Here is a 21,892-nt window from a genome sequence, read left to right on the forward strand (position 1 = left end):
GGGTTCTGGGCTATGAACCCAGGTCTCTGTGAGAGCAATCAGGGTTCTTAACTGCTAAGCTCTCCAGTCTGGTTATTGAGTTTAATGAATTAAATTTTACATCATAACTTTTCATTAATAAAATAAACACTTATGCTATTTTATGAGTTTTCAACTATCTAGAATATGAATATTTTTCACGTGATCATCCTGTCATATGGGATTTGTTTTTCCATGACGTTCTGTTTCTTTCTTTGTTGTCACTAACGCTCAGGGTTTTCTGCCCTTTTTTTTTCCCTTAAAGATTTAGTTTTATTTATCTGCATAGTATGTGCATGTATGAGTCCAGGTCCCTGCAGAAACCAGAAGAGGGCATCAAATCCCCTGGAGCTGAAGTTACAGGCAGTTGTGAGTCACAAGATGTGGGTGCTGAGAACTGAACTCTGTTCTTCTACAAGAGCAGCAAGTGCTCTTAAGCGCTGCGCCTTTTCTCCAACCTCTGTCAGTTCTTTACCCCTATCTCTGACTGTTTGGTTATGCTCACATACTGATAATTACCTCATTGAGTAGTTGTAAGTATTATGAAAACATCTGTAAAGTAGTTAAGAAAGTGCCAGGCACATGGTAAGTATGTAATGCATGTTAGTGACATTATTATCTTTTTGCCTACTGATCTGCACCTCTAACATACTTCATTCCCCACTTTTCTGCTACCAGAAATGTTTCCTGAGTCATGCTTTCAGTTGTATTCCCTAGTTTCCTTCGTTTTATCTTGAAACTCTAATTTTTGCAGTAGAACTATTGTTGTAACTCATGGTTAAGTTTATTTCAAATTTTATCGTCTGGCTTGTGATTTCATTCACTATTTAATAATAGTTTTTTTGTAAGGGAAATAATTTTAAATTCTAAGCAATTAATTTAGTATAACATTGCCTATATTGTTTCTGAAATTAATACTTAAAAAGCTGCTGAAATCATTTTAAAATTAATGTTTTGTTGACTGTGTAATACCTTGTATTGATTAAAATTCAAAGGTTATATAGCAGGGCTGGCTGTAGCTCAGTGGCAGAGTGTATACTTAACAAATTCAAGTCCCCTGCTTGTCTGCCTTCCCCTGCCCTCAAATAAGAGGTTATATAATAAAGTCAACTCTTGATAAGATTTTCTTCTCATCCTTGGCACACATGCAGCTAACTTTCTCTTTTAGAATCACCTGATTTTGTTCAAATCTTTTTAAGTTAGTGTGTGTATTTCTGCCTAATTTAATCTACTAATTTAATATTTTCTAGATTTTTTTGGTTGTCTTTATACTTTAGTTTACAGCCTTGAATGCACAGTGGTTTAAAAAATATATGTGACTTAAAACTCCCTAAAATGAACTTATTTCAGATAATTTAGGTACAGAAAATAGAGAGAAAATTCTTTGAACTTTTTTTTTTCTGGCAACTTAAATTTAGCATTGTTATAAATCTAAATCAGTGTCTTCGCTCTCCCACTTAGCTATGTCCCCAGTCCTTGTTGCTGTTGTTTTGACTGGGTTTTCAGTGTGGAGCCCACGATGATCTTGAACTCTCAGTCCTTCTTCCTGTACCTCTGCACTATTGGGATTATAGGTTTAGGCCACCATACTTGATAAGACTGTAAACCAGTCCTTTGATGTTGTTATGTAATTCTTCTTACTGCTAAGTATCTTTAGTGTTTCTCTGTTTTTGTTTTAACTTCACCTACTATTTCGTTAATTACTATTCTGGTTAAGAAAGTAAAGAGTATCTTTTGCTTTAGTTTACAGAAAATAAGATAATTCTGTAACATAGTTGTTTCTAATTTCATTGGTTTTGCATTTTAGTAGACTGTTGCACCTTTATTATTATTCAGGGAATATAGAATCTATTTTGAGATGAACACAGATTTGGTGGCACATCCCTGTAATCCCAGTTCCTGAGGAAGGTGAGGCAGAAGGATTGCAAAGTTGAGGTCAGCTTGGGCAACATAGCAAGGCCCTGTCTCAAAAAATAGAGGGAGAGGAAAAAAGGGAGAGGGAGATAGAGGAGAGCAAGAGGGGAGAGGGATGGAGGGAGAAAGGGAGAAAAGTGATTACATTGTCTTTTTCTGTATTTTATATTAATTTAGCTCAAATAGGTATTCAGTATTTAATATTCTAACAAATTTAGTCATTGAAAATGTCTTTGGCACATTATTTTCCCCTCTAGGAAGTATTTAAAGAAAGAATTGGTTATACACATATGTTTGAGGTACTAAAATCTCTGGGTCAGCCACCACTGGAACTGCTCAAAGAACTTATGAATATGGTGAGTTTATTTTAAACTTTGCTACAAGAAGTTCCATTATTTCTACTTCAGAAATACTAACTAGCCTTTTTTTCTTTTATTTTGCTTTTCAGGCTGTAGAGGGTGATCATACTTCAGTTGGTATTTTGGGCATTAGTAATGTCCATCCCCTCTTGGTTCTTATCCAATGGCTTCCAGAGCTAGAATCCCATGACTTACAGATCTTCATTTCTGATTGGCTGAAGAAAATTTGTTGTATTAATAAACAGAGTCGAACTACTTGTGTGAATGCAAACATGGGAATGAGAATCATTGAAACCCTAGATTCCCATTCTTCCTTACATCGAACTTGTGCCGAGAACTTGATTGCAATCCATGGTTCCTTGGGGAGTCAGTCTGTGAGCTCAGAAGAAATTCGTCGACTATTAAGATTGCTGAGAGTGGATGAATCTGAGTTTATTCACCCATATACCATTCCTGTGACTCGTGCAATACTCACAATGGCACGGAAACTAAGTCTAGAGAGTGCACTGCAGTATTTTAATCTGTCTCATAGTATGGCAGGTATTTCTGTGCCTCCCATACAGAGATGGCCAGGGTCTGCATTCTCTTTTACTGCTTGGTTTTGCTTAGATCAGGATCAGTTAACCCTTGGCATTACTAACAAAGGAGGAAAAAGAAAACAGTTATACAGGTAATGCTACAGATTGTGGAGAACAAATGAATATTGTCACAATAGTATATGCTATGATTTTCTTTTAAAGAGTTACCATTTCTGTTTTTTTTTTTTTTTTTTTTTTTTTTTTTTTTTTTTTTTTTTTAAAAAAAAAAAAAAAAAAAGAGGACGATAAATCTTTCACTGTGATATTGAACTCACAGAGATCTGCCTGCCTCTGCCTCCTGAGTGCTGGGATTAAAGGCTTGTGCCACCACGTCCGGCTACCATTTCTATTTTTAATTAGATGTATTTGTGTTTGTCATATATGGGTATGTGCCCATGAGTATGGGTGCCTATGGAGGCTAGACTTAATATCAGTTCGCCTGGAGCTAGAGGTACAGGTCTTTGTGAACCACCCAACATGGGTGCTGGAAACCAAATTCAGATCCTATGGAAAAAAACAGTATGCATTCTTAACCACTGATCTATCTCTCAAGCCCTATGCTATGATTCTTAAATATGAAAAAGCATATCTAAGAATCTAGTTTTAAAATCTTTAACAGTGTACATGAAGTTTCTTCATCCTTTGGCTGCATAGTTTATAAGCATTTTACTGCTTTCATAATAATTATGTATCTCTGATAGTTTTATGACTAAGTACCAAGGCGCTTTAGGAAACAAAAGTAATATAAAAGTGGAGAATAATAATAAAGTGTTTGATTAAAGAAGCTGTGTGCTTATAGAAAGCTTTCAGGCTTCAATAACAATAACTGATTTTTAATATGCCTTATGATTTTTACAACTTTTTTTTTTGTTTGTTTTTTAGAAGTAGGGTCTCCCTGTAGCCCCAGCTGTCCTGGAACTCACTATGTAGACCAGGCTGGCCTTGAACTCAACAGAGATCCGCCTGCGTCTGCCTCCCAAGTGCTGGGACTACAGGCGTGTGCCACCACGCCCAGTGATTTTTACATCTTTTAAATATACTTTCAGAATGTTACATGGAAGAATTTCAAAGATTTGAAAATTTATTGCACTATAGTTTGATATTGACATCTCTCTTACAATGTTATCTTTTATAATTTATTAAGTTTTATATTCAAAAAGGATTTTAAAAATGACTGAAACAAGGTTGGACCGATGTGTGGCTATAGAATTGAAGCTACAGCAGCTTTGATAAACATATTTGTGATGGCTTTGTGGTTTATGGTGATGTGCTTCAATGATAAAGAAACTGATCAGCTTGACCAGAAATCCTGATAACTTTTTTTTTGTTAGCTTTTTTACAGGAAATGGCATGGGTTTTGAAGCTTTTATTAACCATTTAGGTATGTTGGTTGTGGCAGTGTGCACAAAAAGAGAATATGCAACAGTTATGCTTCCTGACCACAGTTTCTGTGATTCCCTCTGGGTAAGACTTTAGGGCAACACATTCAAACTCTTAGTTCTTTCCTTTAAAAAATATATCAAATTGATGTTTTTTCATAAGCTTTGTAGAAGTCAATTTTCATTTCAAACTTCTGTTCATCTATAAAGAGGTTAATATTGTTTACTGTTGTCATAAAATAAGCAATAATCGTTTTTCTGTTAAAAATTAAATCGCAGTATTTTGATTCCTTTAAGATTTTTTTTAAAAAAACTTATTTTTATTTTATATGTATGAGAGTATTGCCTGCATGTATGTAAGTGCTTATTCGTGTAAAAACAGTGCCTGCAGAGGTCAGATTAGGGTTTTAGATCCCCTGGAACTGGAGTTAAGGATGGTTGTTAGCCTCCATGTGCATGCTGGGATTTGAACCCACGTCTTCTGCAAGAGCAACCAGTGCTCTTAACTGCTGATTCATCTCTCTAGTCCTTCTTTTGAGATTTTCTAGGATCAAATGTGATTTTGAGTTTCAATTGAAAACGAAATGTTGGTTTGTTAAAAACAATGCATTTCTGTTGCTTATCTAAATTGTATATAATTCTTTGACTAGAAAAAATTATTCTAAAAATACCTAATGTCTTGGAAAATCTAGAAAAGAGATTTAAAGGAGTCTGTGTTTTGTGGACACAACAGGGTAGTTGTACATATGAACCCATCATGCTTGTAACAGCATGCAAAATCCCTGTGCAAGCCTAAGTCAGACAAAAACTCAGGATGGATGGGAGAAGTGGGCAAGAAGCTCCAGCCCTAGCGGAGGACTTATTGGCGATTGATAGCTGCTGGGGAGGGAGAGTCAGTTTTCCTTACTGGTGTGATGCCTGGTATGTTGACCCAAAACCAAGAGCATTTGGGGAACACAGGTTAGACTTGATAGGCCTTTGGAAAAAAAAAAAGATGAGTAATAATAGAGGACATGAATTCAGGAGGAAAGTGGTCTGAATGTGATCAAATTACATTCTTGAATCAATAAATACATTTAGAAAGCTTTATAATTTATGTGATTTAAAATTTTTTTTTCTGGAAAAGGCTTGTTTTGTAGGACTACATAGAAAATTGTTATGAAGTACTACTGTGAAAACATGTCATTCCTGAAACACAAAGTAATTTTCTCCTTTTAAATGCATGCTTTACTACATCAGCACAACATAACCATTGTTCACATGCCTGGAAAAAGGCCCTTTGGTCAGAGTCTTGTGTATATCTATGACAATGGACAACAAAAGGTTTCTGCTCCTCTCAGATTTCCTGCCATGAATGAAGTGAGTATATAAAACTTACCCTTTACAGGCCCAATTGATTGCAAAACCTCAAACAATTTTAGGAAATAATAAAACAATCTGTGTTCTTCAAAATTTTATGTGTGCTTTATATACTCAAATACAGTGATTACTATTTATTGCTGTCAGTCTGTCATTAAATATACCACCAGACAGTGTTTAGAAAAAACAGTTCAAGAAAGAAGCAAATGTAATGAAAGTCTTAGTGGAAAAAACTCAGCAGAGCCAAAGAATGAATAGAACAGAGCAAAGTATCATTGAAAAAAAACTCTCCATATATATAAAATGCTTAAGAAAATATTAGGATGGACTCTTACATCTCTATTAAATTTCAACTGATGAAGCTTCAGACTCTTACGTTATAGGTATAAAAAATCATCTATCAGGTGATTATCAGTTACACTGTTGTAAGAAGTTCTTTGAGAATTTTTGGCAAATTTAAGAAACTCTTTTGTGGGGTAATAGTATGGAGTACATTATTTGTGAAATTGATAGCATTTAGTAGTTTCTTCTCATCTTGATTATTCAGGGTACCCTTTCATTAATATCACACTGATACGTAATTTTCTTTCTAAATTTTCTTTTCATAACTTCTTTTACCTTGTTTTTCTTTCTGTTGTTTTTGCCTTTTTGTTTATTTTTTCTTTTGTTTCTATATTTTGTTTTTTCTCTTTTGATTCTATTCTTTTTCATTTTTCTCTCTTGATAAATCTTATAGGGAAAAGTAGTTCTCTCTATTTTAGATAGTAGTAAAGCTATTTTAAACTTTTAAAAATAGTATTCACTGATTAAACATTAAAAATTAAGCAAGGACATATTGAGTTATAAAGTACATCAACATTCTGTTAGTCAAAGATAACTTTGATAATGATGCCTTAGATATATACATAGGCATATATGTTATCCAATTGAAAGAACTGCTTCCACTTTTATTTTCAATCTTTTTATTTGCTTAACTTTATATACTATTTCATATAATTTTTGTTTAATTTTAAAATTCATTTATTTATTTTTGCATTGCTGGGAATCAAAGGCTTATCATGTGATAGGCAAGTACGTTACCATGGAGGTACATCCCCAGCCCTGTAGTCTTTTTTATTGTTTTGTTTTGAGATAGTGTCTTACTATGCAGGTCATGAGCTCATGATCGCTTTGTCTTGTCCCTTCCAATAGGAGGACTGTAGGTGTGTGCCACCAAGCCCAGCTTTGTACTGTTTGACTTTTAACTGTGAAGAGAGAAATCTATTTAAAATTGTAATTTTAAACATTTTTTTTGTTATTTTTGTGTCTCAATTTGTAGCCATTTACTTCCTGTTGTATTGGTTCAGCTGGGCAGAGAACCACTACTCCTCCACCGTCTCAAATCCCAGATCCACCATTTTCTTCTCCTATTACTCCTCATCGGACATCATTTGGTGGCATATTATCATCGGCCTCCTGGGGAGGAACAACAGAAAAATCAAAATTAATTACCAAGTTAATTTCAGCTGGAACCCAAGATAGTGAATGGGGGTGTCCCACATCCTTGGAGGGTCAGCTAGGTTCTGTTACCATCTTCCATGAAGCACTGCAACCTCCTCAGGTGAAGGCATTATATTTAGCAGGTGAGCATGTACAGTCACACTGTTTAAGAATCTTTTTCTGTTACTTGACTGTATTCTGAAGAGTATATTTGACTTAAAGAGTTCATTCATCCGTTCATTCATTCATTCACTCACATCTTTCCAGTCTGGGGGATTGAACTCCTGAACCTGGCATATGCTAAGCAAGTGATCCAGCTCTGAACTACATCCCCAGCCCTGTACTTGTCTATTGTGTTCTACACTTTTATTTTGGTAGGCAGAACTAAACCTTTGGGTAATATTTAAAGATTTGTTTTTATGTGTATATGTCCATGTGAGTTTATGTGTACCACATGGATGCACCAGTGGAGGCCAAAGGGCACTGGAACCCCTGAAACTAGAGTTATAAGTGGTTATGCGCCACCTACCATGGGTGCTAGGAACCAAACCCCAGTCCTCTCCATGAGCAGTAAGTGCTTTTAACCACTAAACCATCTTTCCAGCCTCACTTGGGACAATATTTAAATTCCTTAATTATCCATAGTATTGCCTGTGTTGGTCTCCTAGGGTTGCTGTAACAAAATACCACAGGATGGATGTCTTTAACCACAGAAACTTATTTCCTCACTTTTTTTTTGGGGGGGGGTCTTTTTGTTCTCCCTGTAGCCCCAGCTGTCCTGGAACTCACTATGTAGACCAGGCTGGCCTTGAACTCACAGAGACCCACCTGCCTCTCCCTCCCGAGTGCTGGGATCAAAGGCGTGTGCCACCACACCTGGCTAAAGAGCTTTTTTTATTATAGTGGATTTAATGAGTAAAATCTCAGAATAATCAAAGTACGTGAATAAAGTAATGGTTCTTTTTAAAATTTCTTTTAAAAAATTTTTATTGAGCTTTTGTTATTTCTTTTTTTTTAAAAAAATATTATTTTTATTTTATGTGTATGCATGTTTTGCCTGCATATAGGTAAGTGTACCCGTGTCGTGCAATTCCCACAGAAGACAGAAGAGGCTGTTGGATCCCCTGGTACTGTAGTTACAGACAGTTGTGGGTGCTGGGATTCAAACCTGGGTCTTCTGCAAGAACAGTGTTCTTAACTGCTGAGCCATCTCTCCAGCCCAAGTTTTTGTAATTTCGTATAGTAGTTCTTAATCAAATTTGGATCCCCTCCCTATCCATGCCCCCCACCCCCCACCAGACCTCATATATTCCATTTCTTTTTTAAAAAATACTTTATTTATTGTTTTTTTTATGTGTATGAGTGTTTTGCCTGCATGTATGTAAGTACACCGTGTGTGCAATGCGTGCACTGAAGCCAGAACAGGTGTTGGATCCCCTGGAACTGGAGTTACAGACAGTTGTTAGCCATGTGGGTGCTGGGAATCAAACCCAGGTCCTCTGGAAGAACAGCAAGTGTTCTTAACTGCTGGGCCATCTTTCCAGCCCAAATTAATGGTTTTTAATACATGTTGCAGAATCAGTTTTCAAAAGAGATGCACCAACTTACAATGCCTACTAGTAATGGAAATGTATCAATTTTAGCATAGCTTTGACAAGATGGAGTATAAGTACCATTTCCTGGGCTGAAGAGATGGCACAGTGAAAACAAGAGGACTTTAGTTTGGATCGCTAGCATCCATGTAGAGACTGAACATGGCTGTGGCTACCTGTAACCCCAGTGTTGAGATGTGGGGACAGGTATAACCTGGGCGCTCACTAGCCAGTCAGCTTAACCAGATGGCGAGCTTTAGGTTCAGTGAGAGATCTAACCCCAAAATAAGGTGGAGAGTGATAGAGAAGACATCCAACATCTGCTTCTGGCCTGTGCATGCACACACAGGGACATATCCTACACACACACACACACACACACACACACACACACACACACCACGTAGATATAAAATCATAAATCATAAATATTTTTCCATTATTCGTTGTAAAATAGAACCTCGTTTGAGCTTCAAACAAGGTTCTTGGATTTTAAATTTAAAATTCTTGAATTTTAAATGATGTTGACATGTTTTCCTGCTTACTTGCTATTCTATTTCTCTTCTGTCTTTTCATACTTTTTTGTTTTGTTTTGTTTTTAAGATGAGGACTCATTATATACCTCTGGCCTGGAACTTGTTGTGTAAACCAGGCTGGCCTTGAACTCACAGAGATCTGCCTGCCTGCCTGCCTGCCTCTGCCTCCTGAGTGCTGACATTAAAGGTATGTGCCGCCATGCCTGGTGTCACATTGATTTTTAATGTTTCCTATTTTCTTATTTTTAATTTGTTTACATTAGATAAATTAATAGAAATTTTTGAATTTTACAATAGTTTCATAATGCTTTATACACTTTCTGCAGCAGAGGTTGATCTTGTTCCCCAATTTTCTAGGTTTTAGCTAATTTACAGGTGATGTAAAACTTAAAGTATTTATTACCTTGTGTATTTTAGCTATATTGAATAGCTTGAAAGATCTTTAAATTTTTTTAAGATTTATTTTTATTTTATGTGTATGAGTATATTTCCTGAGTGTTACGTAAGTGCACCCATGTTGTACAATGTCCCCGGAGGTCAGATCCTCAGGAACTGGAGTTATGAATGGTTGTTAGATGTCTTGTGGGTGCTGAGATTTGAACTCAGTTCTTCTGCAAGACCAGCCAGTGCTCTTAACCCCTGAGCCATCTCTCCAGCCCTGAAAAAAAATCTTAATTTTAAATTTTGTTATGATATCACAGAACCAAGGAGACTATATGTGTTTAGTGATGTGTGTGTATGTGTATAAATAATTTTCAGGTCCAAATTGCTTAAGCCCTTGGAAGTGTCAAGAGTTTGACATGGCCGACCTACCCAGTAATGTCCTCCTTCATTACACAGCCAAGGTGAGAGTAATACATGAACTGTTCATTTGGTTATAACTCTGCCATGAACTAGAATGTGTTTTTTTATTCCTTTTGCCATTTCAGTGGGTAATTGAGGAGGGGCTTGAATTGACATTTTAAAAACAATTTGAGATTTAAAAAAATACTTATTTTTATTTCACTTATATAAATGCATTGCCTGCATGTATGTAAGTGCATCCGTATTGTGCAAGTCCCAAAGAGGTTAGAAGAGGGTATCAAATCCCCTGGAACTGGAGTTATGGACAGTTATTAGCCACCATGTGGGTGCTGGGACTTGAACCCAGGTTCTCTGCAAGAGTAGCCACTGCTGAGCCAAACTCACTGTTAACTGTTGAGCCATCTCACCAGCCCCAAAGATCAATAAGAGATTTTTAAAGGAAGGTTTGGAGCAGCAAAAATTAAGGCATTATATCATTCTAAATAGTATTAATAGAAGTAACTTTTGAAATTTGTACTAATGAGTGGAATTTAGGTTATGAAACATTTTGAACTTGTATTCCTCTAGCTACCTGGAAACAAGTGAAACAGTTGTGGTCAAAATTTGATTTGATTTTTAAAGTGTGATATTGGGGGAGGGGAAATGTTTGCTACAGGATAGGGAAAAAAAAAGCAAAAAAGACAAAAAAAAAAAACAAAAAACAAAAAAACACCTTCTAATATGTCTTCCATGTCTAGTTGTTTTCCCTTAAAGATCTATCTAGTGAAAATGATTGAAATCAGCATGAACTTAGGGAAAGAAGATAAAAGGTAGAATTGGAAGGAAGAAAACAAAAATGTCATAAAAGTGTCATATTTGCCTTCATTTTATTTAATGTTAAAGTGACACAGAGAATGCTTTGTGTGAGAAAACATACTACAGAACATTTTTTTTCTAGCTTAGCAAGCTGGTACACAATCATTTATTTGGTACTTTGGATCTAATAAAATGAACTAACTGATTTTATTTGGATAAATTTCAAACATAGAGAAAGTAAAAAAGAATAGTAGTGTAGTGATCCTATATATTTACCCAGATTATCCAATTATTAACATTTTGTTGTATTTGATAACTTTTCCTGAGGTCATTTGTAAAAGCTGATTGATAAGAGCTATAAAATTTTATCTCTAAATATTTCTTTATAATTATTTACCTAAACAAAGGAGTCATAGTTGAATATATCATATATATTGAGATTTTCATCAAAATATTGAGCAAAAATTCATTTTAATTCAGTCAAGTTCCACATACTGTGTTAATTGCAGTATCTTCTAAGTCTTTCCATTCTGTTCTGGACAGAATCTTGCTATGTAACAAGCTAGCCTGGAATTTGCTCCTAGTCTAGGCTGGCCTCAGATTCATGATCTTCCTGGCACAGAGTCTTGTTTACTAGAATTATGGACTGGTGTCACTGCTCCCAGCTGAGTTTTAAATGTTCTGCTTGGGTATTTTTCATATCTTTCTCCCAACAATATGTTTGTTTACCCGATTGTACTAACCTTATTTCTTGGCAACTACTAATCATTACTCCTACTTATATTCAAATAGAAAGCTAGGAAATCTTTGTATGTAATCCAAATAATATATTGACCAGCATGTTCTAGATACATGAAGGGCATCTTGTTCTTTGACATCATGGCTGTCCTCGTTTAAAACAAAGTAACTTGAATTTGGTAATATTAAGACTGCATTTTTTTGTTACTGAAACAAAAAACTTCTGTACTGTTAAAAATTAGTGTGGTGGCGCACGCCTTTAGTCCCAGCACTCAGGAGGCAGAGGCAGGCGGATTTTTGTGAGTTCAAGGCCAGCCTGGTCTATATAGTGAGTTCCAGGACAGCTGGGGCTACAGGGAGACCCTGTCTCAAAAATATATATATATATATTGCCTTGTTGTTTTCCAACAAAATATCTGACTAGTATGTATGTAACAGAGTTTGCTACAGGTATGTTTCTCCAAAATGGCATATGTCATGATACTTGGATGTATTAAATAAGTCCAGTGAGCTGTTGCATGCTTCAAATCCCTCTTGGAGACTGATGATACACTTTAAAAATCATGCTTTTGATAAGTGAGTGCTTTAGAATTTTTACCTGGTTCTTTTAAGAGACATTAAGGGCTAACCAGATAGTTCAGTGAGAAAAGTCCTTGGTCTGCAAACATGAGGACCAGAGTTTGGATGCCTAAGCGCCTATACAATAGCTGCGTATTGCTATATATGCTTCTAACTCCATTGCTTGGGGGTCAGAGATAGCGAAGAGATTACTGGCCAGCTAGTCTGACCAGTTAGTGATCTCCATTTCAGTGAGAGACCCTGTCTCAAAAAAATAAGGTAGAGAGTGATAGAGGAAGAAACTCAACTCATAATGTTGACCTCTGGACTCTACAGATGTGGGCACAGGTGCACGCACCCATGCATATATACTACATATTCATATATGCACATACACAAAGCATATTCAGATAACAGCAATAGTAAAAGTCAAAGGCTGGGCATAATATCATTGATTATGTTATATACCTTTCAAAAATATGATGAAAAGTTCCATATATAGTTAAAGTTTTGTTCTGATTGCACTTAGATGGTTACTGTATTTTTCTTTTATTCTTAGGCTTGCAAAAATTCAATTTGCCTTGACCTGTCTACTAATTATCTGCATGGAAGATTAACAGGACACAAAGTAGTAAACTGGGACATTAAGGTAAAGTAATAATACATGATAAGCAAGTAGTATAATTTAAGTTTGCTTATTCTTTGATTATAATGAAACTCTTTTTAAAACCAAGATTTGGTGTTTCTAGACAAGTGTTCTACCACTGAGCCACATCCTAGCCTCAGGATGATGATGATGATGATGATGATGATGATGATGATGATGATGATGATTGTGTGTGTGTGTATGTGTGTGTGTGTGTGTGTGTGTGCACGTGTGTATGGTGTTTTGGGAATCGCACCCAGGGAATCATGCATGCAAAGCAGGCACTCCACCACCTGAACTGTATGCCCAGCCCTAGTCCTTTTAAATGTACCTTTAAAATTTTTTTTTAATTTTTTGTGTATGACTGTCGCTTGTATGTATGTAAGCTGGCCTCAGACATTAATCCTGTTAGCCTCCAGAATAATGAGATTTCAGCTGTATGCCAGTATACCAGACTTTTTTTTTTCTTCAGACTCTTAAACTGATAAATCAAAAGAATATAAAAGCTATCTATAATGGAACTCACTGGTAAATCAGCAAGATAAATTTTCTAGTCAGTTAACAGCAATAAAAAACTGACTACCTTGTTCATGAGTTCAGAAATCATTTGAATACTTTCCTATTCAAATCTGAATCAATCAATAATAATCTCATGTTATTCATGGTCTATAAAACATTTTTCTCTTTAAACTTAGGGTAAGAATACTTACTCATTGTTAAGATAGTAACATTCTATTATTGATAGTTTTTAGGTTACCTTTTGCTTCCTTTGTAATACTGGCTTTATAAGACTAGTTCTATCTGTTATGTATAGAAAGTTGACTATTTCAGTTATGCAGTATAAATTTGAAAATCAAAACAATCTTTGGCACTTTGTATTTAAGTTTGTATTATTGCTATGTGAATTAACTAATCAAATATTTTGCCTAGTGTGGGAAACAAAATAGGAACAGTATTGTCAAGAAAAAGACACATTTTCATGTTTATTTGCTACTAAACAAAGAGCTTTTAAATCAGTATGATGGTTCCATGAATATGTTCATTTTTTATGTTTTATGTAGTGGATAAAAATACACAAAATGGCAGATATGTAGTATCAATAAATCTTGAACTCTCAGGTATAACAAAAGGACTATAGTTAATAAAATTATATTGGGAAGTTTTGTTTAATAAGTGGTTTTTAGCTACTGTTGTCACTAAAATCTATGTGACATGAAATATAAGTTAATCTCTTCCCCCCTTACCTTTCCCTTCTACTTCTCTCCCCTCACTTCCTTTCCTTCTTCCCTCAGTCCTTCGAACTTTCCTCCATCCCTTGGTCCTTCGAAGACTGGCCTTGAATTTGGCATATTCTTGTTTTAGCCTCCCTTATACTGCAATTAAGAGGGTACAGCAGCGTATTAGCTTGGGCCAGAATGTTACAAATAATAGTAACTTTATATAGCATCCACATTATGTCAGGCATTAAACACTATACATATTTCAGCTTACTTTACCTAGCCCATCTTTTATTAACTAAAATTAAAGGACGTATTAACACTTCTACTGGCAAATAGTTTTTATCCTTCTCTTTTTTATGCCTAAATGTTTATTTATTGCCAGTTGTTTGTTCTTACATTGTTAGAGTTACATTATACATTGCCCGTGTTTGAAATTCCCAAGCTTTAGAAAACAAGCACAGAATAATGGTGTGAAATGGTTTCTTTTGAATGTAGGTTATGGTTACCTTTGAGATTTTTTTTTAAGGGTTCCTTCAGCTCAGACTCTTCCATATATCACTTAAGGTTTATTAACAGATTGCAAATTCATATACACTGGAGATATTAAATTATACCATTGCCCTTGTTTTGTAAGATTAAGAAATTATAATTTTGTTTTCAGGACGTTATCAACTGCATAGGTGGATTAAATGTACTTTTTCCTTTACTGGAACAAATAAGCCACTGTAGTGTAGGAAAGACTTCTGAAGGAATGAATGAAAGCACAGTTCCTGAATTAATACCACCTATAGAAAAAGAATCTATGGCATTGGCATCCACAAAGGCATCAGGTAAAAATGATATGAACACAAATTAGTCATTTAGAAATTTGAAACTTAAGTAAAAAATAAAATACCATACCACTTACTATTTATAGCTATTGCATCTGCCCAAATTTTATTGACATAGTTCAGTAAGTTTAATACTTGGGTCAGAATACTGAAGATAGTAATTTTACTTTAGACTATTTTTACTTTATGCTTTAATGGAAAAAAAGAGACTACATCATTAAATTAGTGGTAGAGGAAGTATTTACTTACACATATAATTATATAGTAGGCAGTTGCTGCTTTTTCTGATTCCATTGTGTAAGTGACTCTTGGAAGCAAGCTATGAAGCTAGATTAGTTCTATGTTACAATGTGCATTATGATATGAAAAATGTGATGCAAACTGATTAGAGTAATTTTGATAATTAATGACATTTTTCTATTTCCATAGAGTCAAGACTAGAGAAAAATCTAGTTGCAACATTTATCTTGATTGTGAAACACTTTATTCAGAGACATCCAATCAACCAGGACAATTTTATTCAGTCTCATGGCGTTCCAATTCTTGGTGCCTTACTTCAGAAGGTAAGCAAATCTAAAGTGGTGTTGATTTATTTAGCTGATTCTTGTAACTGACTGTTGTTTTATTCTTCCTACCAAGAAACGTTACTAAGGATTGCTGTATTACAGCTCAAATTATATTAATGAATGTAATTTGTTTCATAGGTAGCTTTTAGGAAAAGTTTAATGGAATAATACACAAATTACCTATTTTCTATAAGACTATATTTGATGTACATATCCTTATTTCTTAGGTTTAGTATTTTTGGTATTTGAGAACTATGACTCTATTTCAAATGTTCTAATGAGCTGGGACTAATTGCTGCTTCTCATGTAAGCCTCTGACTACTTTGAGGAGGGAGAGAACTAGGATGCATGCAAGAAATAGAATTAAGTGTCTCTGGAGCAATTAGATATTGTCCAAACTCAAGAAAATATCTTGCTATGTAGCCTAGACTGACCTCAAACTTACAATCTTCCTGACTCAGCCTTCTGACTTATATAACGATGCCTAACCTGACTTGTAAAACTAAGGCACATTCCAGTTTCACCTGGCCCTTACTTAGATAAGCCCCAATAGCTAAAGAATAATTGTTAAAGTAAATCACAAGGCCACTTTGGTTGGAAACTGTTGCACATACACTATATGACTCCTTCTGACCTCCTGAAGGTCGTTTTTATATGGTAGCTATTTAAAAGACGTCATTATAAGAGGTTCTGGGAAGGCATTGGAAGCAGGCCAAGAGACTGAGGCCAGCATACTACTTCACTATGGCAAGTTTCTTCATGTTGCCAGTATAAAGCTCTCTAGGAGGCTTGTGTTTAAGATCAGTTAGGAGGCCTTTTGTAGGCCATTTCAAGTAGTCACAGAGGCATTCTGAAAGATATTTTGGAAACTGAATCTTGTATACCTGATCAGGAGTTCCCACTACTGGAAAACTGCCATTTAATGTCAGCTCTAGTAGGCATTCATTGAAGAAATTCACATTTGAAAGAAAATTACTGAGGAGATTTCATGTGGCCTAGAGGACACTGTTTTGTGTAGCTTACTTGACGGTCTTTTCCCAGAGTGTTCTTCACATGCTTTCACATGTGCTTTCCAAGAGTGTGGTCTTCAACATGAGGTCCTTTCCAAAGCCAGTTGGCAAAGTAGCACATAGGCGGTTCTGGGGGCCAATTTATAAAGACCAAACATAAAGTCACTTTAGAAAGCCAGGTGAGAAAACATAGAAGACCACATTGGGAAACTGGTTTGGAAAGACCTATGTGACCCTATTCCAGGCCATTTTATAAGGTTACCTTCAGATGCCAGTATGCAAAGTCCATAGCCTGCACTCTAGAGCACAATAGTTTATCACCCTTTGAAGTCCTCTAAGAGATCATTTTATAATGCTACTAGGAGACCAGTTTACAAAGTTTGTGCCTAAGGCCCCAGTAGAAGCATTTTTTTAGTAAGACAAGTGAGCAAAACTTTTGGGAGTACTTTTTATAGGCCCTTGAAGAAGCCAGAAAACCCTGCATACTTTCTTGTTCAGGATAGTGGATAAGAAATACTGTACTAGAAGGGTGAACTGTGAACTGTCTCCAAGAGGCTGTGAATGAGGCCAGCACTGACTCTTATGAACGTTTTAAGAAGCTGGAAATAGAAGCCATCCAGATAGTTTGGGCCCAAGCCAACAAGGATTGCTGAGTTCCCTCATCCAACTGAGTGAACTGGTAAGGATCTCCATAGTTAACTAAGGACTAAGCAAGGCCTCTGGATACTGGGTCCGAAAAGCTGATAGAGTACAACTGTGAAGCCGAGGAACATTCTGTATAGCCACTGGGCTTGCTATGTCATTTTGGTTGGGAGTGGTGGGACACACATGTAATCCCAGTACTTGGTACTTAAAGGCAGGAGATCAGAAATTCAAGGCAGTCCTTGGTTATATAAGTTTGAGGATAGTCTGGCTACATGATACTTGTCATAAACAAAGAAAAATCTATATGGATAGATTGTTTAACCTCTCAGAATTTAACTATTCATCTGGAAAACCTTATATCTGAGATTGTGAGGAATGTGCTGGACAGTGTTTCTAAAGCATGCAGCACTGAAATGGCACAGCAGAAAGGGCATCAAGATTGTTTGGAATTGAAGCCTTCTTTCAGCACCAATGATTGGCCATGGGACTTTTGGCAAATCACTTCATTTTTGGGGGGTTTAGTTTACTTGCCAACAAAACAGGGCTTGGAAAAATGAACATTGTACTGTCTACCTTACAGTTTTGTTAGGAATAAGATTAGTAGAAAGGAATAGTTGGAAAAACATGGTCCAGGCTGAAGAGGTGAGAACCATTCATGTTATTGCTGTTCCTTTATAACGGACCCTGGAAGAGGAACTGTAAAATAGTGTGAGAAAGGTATATGTCCTTATTCCATGGGAAGTGATTAGATTTTCTTGATCTGGATATGGGAGGAATAATTCTTCTTCATAAAGTTATCTGGAGAATTATCTCAGTTTCTCAGGTCAGTCACATTCCAGCTTATGATTTGTGACTCAGTTTTTTCATCCATTAGATCATGGATTATGTAGCCAGACTGCCTGAGCTTGAACACCTTTGCTGTCCTCCTTTACTAATGAAATGCTTGGGTTATGTTGTTGATTCTCTGCTTACCTTCCTTATGTGTAAAATTATGTGATGATGAATAACCACCTCCAACCGCCGTGGGAGGGCAGCTTGGGGGTGGGGCGCAAAAAAAATTATGTGATGATAATTTCTTATAGCTTCTGTAAAAATTTAGTGATAAGAGCTTTGCGCATTAAAAAAATACCTTTAGAAATAGGATGTTAGGAAAATATAGTCTAGTGTTATATCAGAAAAATTAATGATTTAAGGTGTTTCTATTTTCCTACCTTAATCTTTTAATTTTATATTTTATAGATGTTCTGAATTATTTGAAATTTTAACAGTATTATTTAAACTGATCTTTATGAACACTTTTCTGTTGAATTTTAGGTGCCAGGTATGCTAATGGATGTTAACGTCTTGATGGCAGTTCAGTTACTAATTGAACAGGTGTCATTAGAGAAAAATCTGCTGTTGCTACAGCAAATGTATCAGTGTTTGCTTTTCGATTTCCGTATTTGGAACCGTGGAGATTTTCCCTTTCGTATTGGTGAGAGCGAGCTTTAAAATTTTTTTTATAAATTTATGAAAACCTATGTGACTATATTTCAGATATATCATTTACAAGTCAACTTTCTATTTTAGGTCATATTCAATATCTTTCTACTATCATTAAAGACAGCAGGAGAGTTTTCCGAAAGAAGTATGGTGTACAGTTTCTCCTGGATACACTTAGGATTTATTATGGGTATGACATCTTTTTTCCTTCTTTGTGTTCTGTCTGCCACTTCCCTGGAATGGGTGGATTTTTTTTTTTCCCCAAAATTCTGATACTCGTTAACTTAAGAGAAGCAGAATTGTATGGAGGTTTAAAATGATAAACAGTGGATTCCCATTTACTAGGTTTGTATGTATATTGGTTTCATTAACTGTGCAACATTAGATAAATCATTAAAATTCTCTGTATTTTAGCTTTTCTTTTTTTGTGTGTGAAAGAGAAGTAAAGCCAAGAGTAATTAACATTACAAGTTCTAGACAGGGAACAAGATAAAAGAACAAGGCAGTTTTCAAACATTCATATGAGAGTCCATTGGAATTTCTTGACAAGGGCTTCCAAAAGCATCCCTCTATTGGGCTCCTCCTCATTTTTCTTTTGTCTTCCAAGCCTGGACTCTAGAGTGATGGATTCAGGATTTGCTTTCAGGTATTTTGATAGCTGTTGGAGTGGTTAGAATCAATGTCAGTTTCCTCTCAAAGGCTTCTAGGTATGGGGAGAAAACAAATTTATCCATCATTTTAGAATAAGAGCGTGTTGTCTCTACAAATGGGCACTACAGCATTGCAGACCAAGATTTGAAGTCTTACATCTGAGCAGCACTTTCTGATTAGGAACAAAATCATAGAAAACCCTATAGAAAAGAGTTTGTAATAAGGCTATGGGAAAACAAGGCCATGGCAGCAGTTTAAAATAATTATTTTTTCCAATAAAGTGAATTTTCTTTTTGGCTAAAAAAAAGAATCATCAACAAGAAATAATTGTCTAAATAACTATTTATATGGACTTAAGCCTAATGTCTGGGAAGTATAATCCCTTGAACTTTTAAAGAAATATACTGATGACTTTACTCTTTGATTATACTTTTCTTTGGGTGTTTAAGACCATACAGTTGGCCCAAATAAATCATTTATTTTTACACTTAAGGTCATTTGAGAATCTGTTTCTCGGAGGTCACATGGGCTTGGGAGAAGCCCCTGGCTCCTTTCTTTTACTAATTCCATCTATGTGAAGATAAATCAAAGGTCTTGCTCGACCATGTCTGGCTTCACTTGGAAACACGGATGAGATGTTTTCTCTGAGTTGACCCTCCTCTTTTGTAGACTGGACACTGGTTAAAGTCCATTGGGTGGGATCTCCATGGCCTCCTTGAACAAGAGGACAGGTGACTCACCACATTTACAGGATATTTTGAGAGATGTTCCATAGTCCCCTAGAACTAGTCGACCTTGGAGGGCAAGGGGCAAAAACTATACTTTAAGTCCCCCTAACCAGATTAGTATAGTACTCAAAGTATGGCTGCTAAACATTCAATAAGGTTAGTTCCACTAGTCTGGTACTTTTAATTATCATGTACTGTGTACATTAAGCTTGGGTAAAAAACCAAATATTCTGAGATAAACCTTGACTAGATATATATTTTGTTCCTTAAACTAGTTGACTAAACTATGACCTTAGAAATTTTAGGATTATGTGTATATTATTTTTGTCTCATCCTTTATATATCATAACAAACCTACACAGACCTTCATCACTTGCTTAGGCTTTCTCATTTTTTTCTGTTTATTTTAGAAAATATCTCCATTCCCATATCCTTTTAACATCTTTTACATTCTCATTTTCTTTTTCTTTTTTTAATAATTATGAGACATAATAGCATTAACAAATAAATTTCCTATCTTTTGTAAGAATTCTTTTCCTGGGGATACTAAGCAATGCTTATTCCCTTTTAAGTTTCTAGTGTCAAGCCAATGTTTGATTAAAGTTTTACTGGAGAATCCATTAATTTACTGAGCTTACTTACTGAGATAACTGAGGGGTTGCTGAGGTGTATGTACGACCTTGAGGGTATGCACATTGGAAAACCTTTACCCAGCATGGGTCATGCCTTCTCTTCTTAGCATTCTCCAGATTGTATATTTTAGCCCTTCCCAAATCCAGGAGACCATGTGTGATTAGGGCCAAATAACATACACTTGGCTGGGCAGAATGGTTGGATAGTCTGGTGATGGTCCAATGACCCTGCATGGCCCTCCTTTAATGATTGAGCATAACCTTCAACAAGCCCAATTGTGACGACGTTTAGCGATCAGGCACAGCTAAAATCATGATGATGGTATTTACTTCATGCAGAAGAGACTGCTGTACAGCATCATCTTATTAAAAGGCCATGGAATTTAAAAGAATTTGGTGCTAGGATCCACTTATGAGGGAGAACATACATTTGTTTTTCTGAGTTTATGTTACTTCACTTAGTATAACAGTTTATAGATCATCCATTTACCTTCAAATTTCATTATTGCATCTTTCTTTACTGCTGAATAAAACTCCATTGTGTAAATATACCACATTTTGTTAACCACTTGTCAGTTGAGGGGCACTTAGGTTGCTTCCATCAATTAGCTATTGTGAAAAGAGCACCAACAAACATGGTTGTGTAAGTATCTCTACAATAGGATAAGTCCTTCGGGTATATGCCAGGGAGTGGTATAACCGGTAGGTTCATAACCTATAAATGATAGGTTCATTTTTAGTTTTTGAAGCGTTCTCCACAGTTTTCTATAGAGGTTGCACAAGTTTGCAATCCCACCAGCAGTGAATGAGCGTTCCCGTTTCTCCACATCCTCACCAGCATTTGATATCATTTCTTCTCTTGAATCTAGCCAGTCTGATTGGGGTAAGGTGATACCTTAGAGTGGTTTTAATTTGCATTTCCCTAATTACTAACGATGTTGAACACTTTTTGCCATGTTTCTTAGCCATCTTTACTTCTTCCTTTGAGAACTCTCTGTTTAGATCTCTAGCCCATCTTTTTTTAAAAATATATTTTATTTATTATTTTTATTTCATGTGTATGTGTGTATTGTCTGCATGGAGGTAAGTGCACCTGTGTCAGGCAATGCCCATGGTGGACAGAAGAGGCTGTCGGATCCCCTGGAACTGGAGATACACCCAATTGTTAGCTGCCATGTCGGTGCTGGGATTTGAACCCAGGTCTTTTGCAAGAAGGGCCAGTGTTCTTAATTGCTGAGTCATCTCTCCAGCCCCATAGATCTTTAGCCCATCTTTTATTTTTTTTATTTTTTAAATTTTTAATAACTACGTGATTAGAAGAAGCATTTCCTTACAGCTTTAACATATTCAGTAACACACTCCAGAGCAAGAGA

The 21,892-nt window shown here is 35.8% G+C and overlaps 1 protein-coding gene across 11 annotated transcripts in view; it reads left to right on the top strand.

Moving 5' to 3' along the window:
* Nbeal1 (neurobeachin like 1) overlaps positions 1-21,892 on the top strand; it is a 260,021-nt gene that overhangs the window by 88,112 nt on the left and 150,017 nt on the right. For all 11 annotated transcript variants that reach the window (XR_003851600.1, XR_003851601.1, XM_029569970.1 and 8 more), the window contains 11 exons: positions 2,190-2,288; positions 2,381-2,961; positions 4,201-4,333; positions 5,488-5,607; positions 6,926-7,229; positions 9,974-10,059; positions 12,669-12,758; positions 14,637-14,805; positions 15,235-15,368; positions 18,341-18,500; positions 18,596-18,698. Coding sequence is in view for 9 of the 11 variants with exons in the window: in XM_029569970.1 (XP_029425830.1) it covers positions 2,190-2,288; positions 2,381-2,961; positions 4,201-4,333; positions 5,488-5,607; positions 6,926-7,229; positions 9,974-10,059; positions 12,669-12,758; positions 14,637-14,805; positions 15,235-15,368; positions 18,341-18,500; positions 18,596-18,698 (1,979 nt within the window). In the remaining 2 variants the exon portion in view is untranslated. The remainder of the gene's footprint in view (positions 1-2,189; positions 2,289-2,380; positions 2,962-4,200; positions 4,334-5,487; positions 5,608-6,925; positions 7,230-9,973; positions 10,060-12,668; positions 12,759-14,636; positions 14,806-15,234; positions 15,369-18,340; positions 18,501-18,595; positions 18,699-21,892) is intronic.

The sequence above is a fragment of the Nannospalax galili genome, unplaced genomic scaffold (assembly GCF_000622305.1).
Source record: "Nannospalax galili isolate Female #2095 unplaced genomic scaffold, S.galili_v1.0 scaffold281, whole genome shotgun sequence".
Taxonomy (NCBI): domain Eukaryota; kingdom Metazoa; phylum Chordata; class Mammalia; order Rodentia; family Spalacidae; genus Nannospalax; species Nannospalax galili.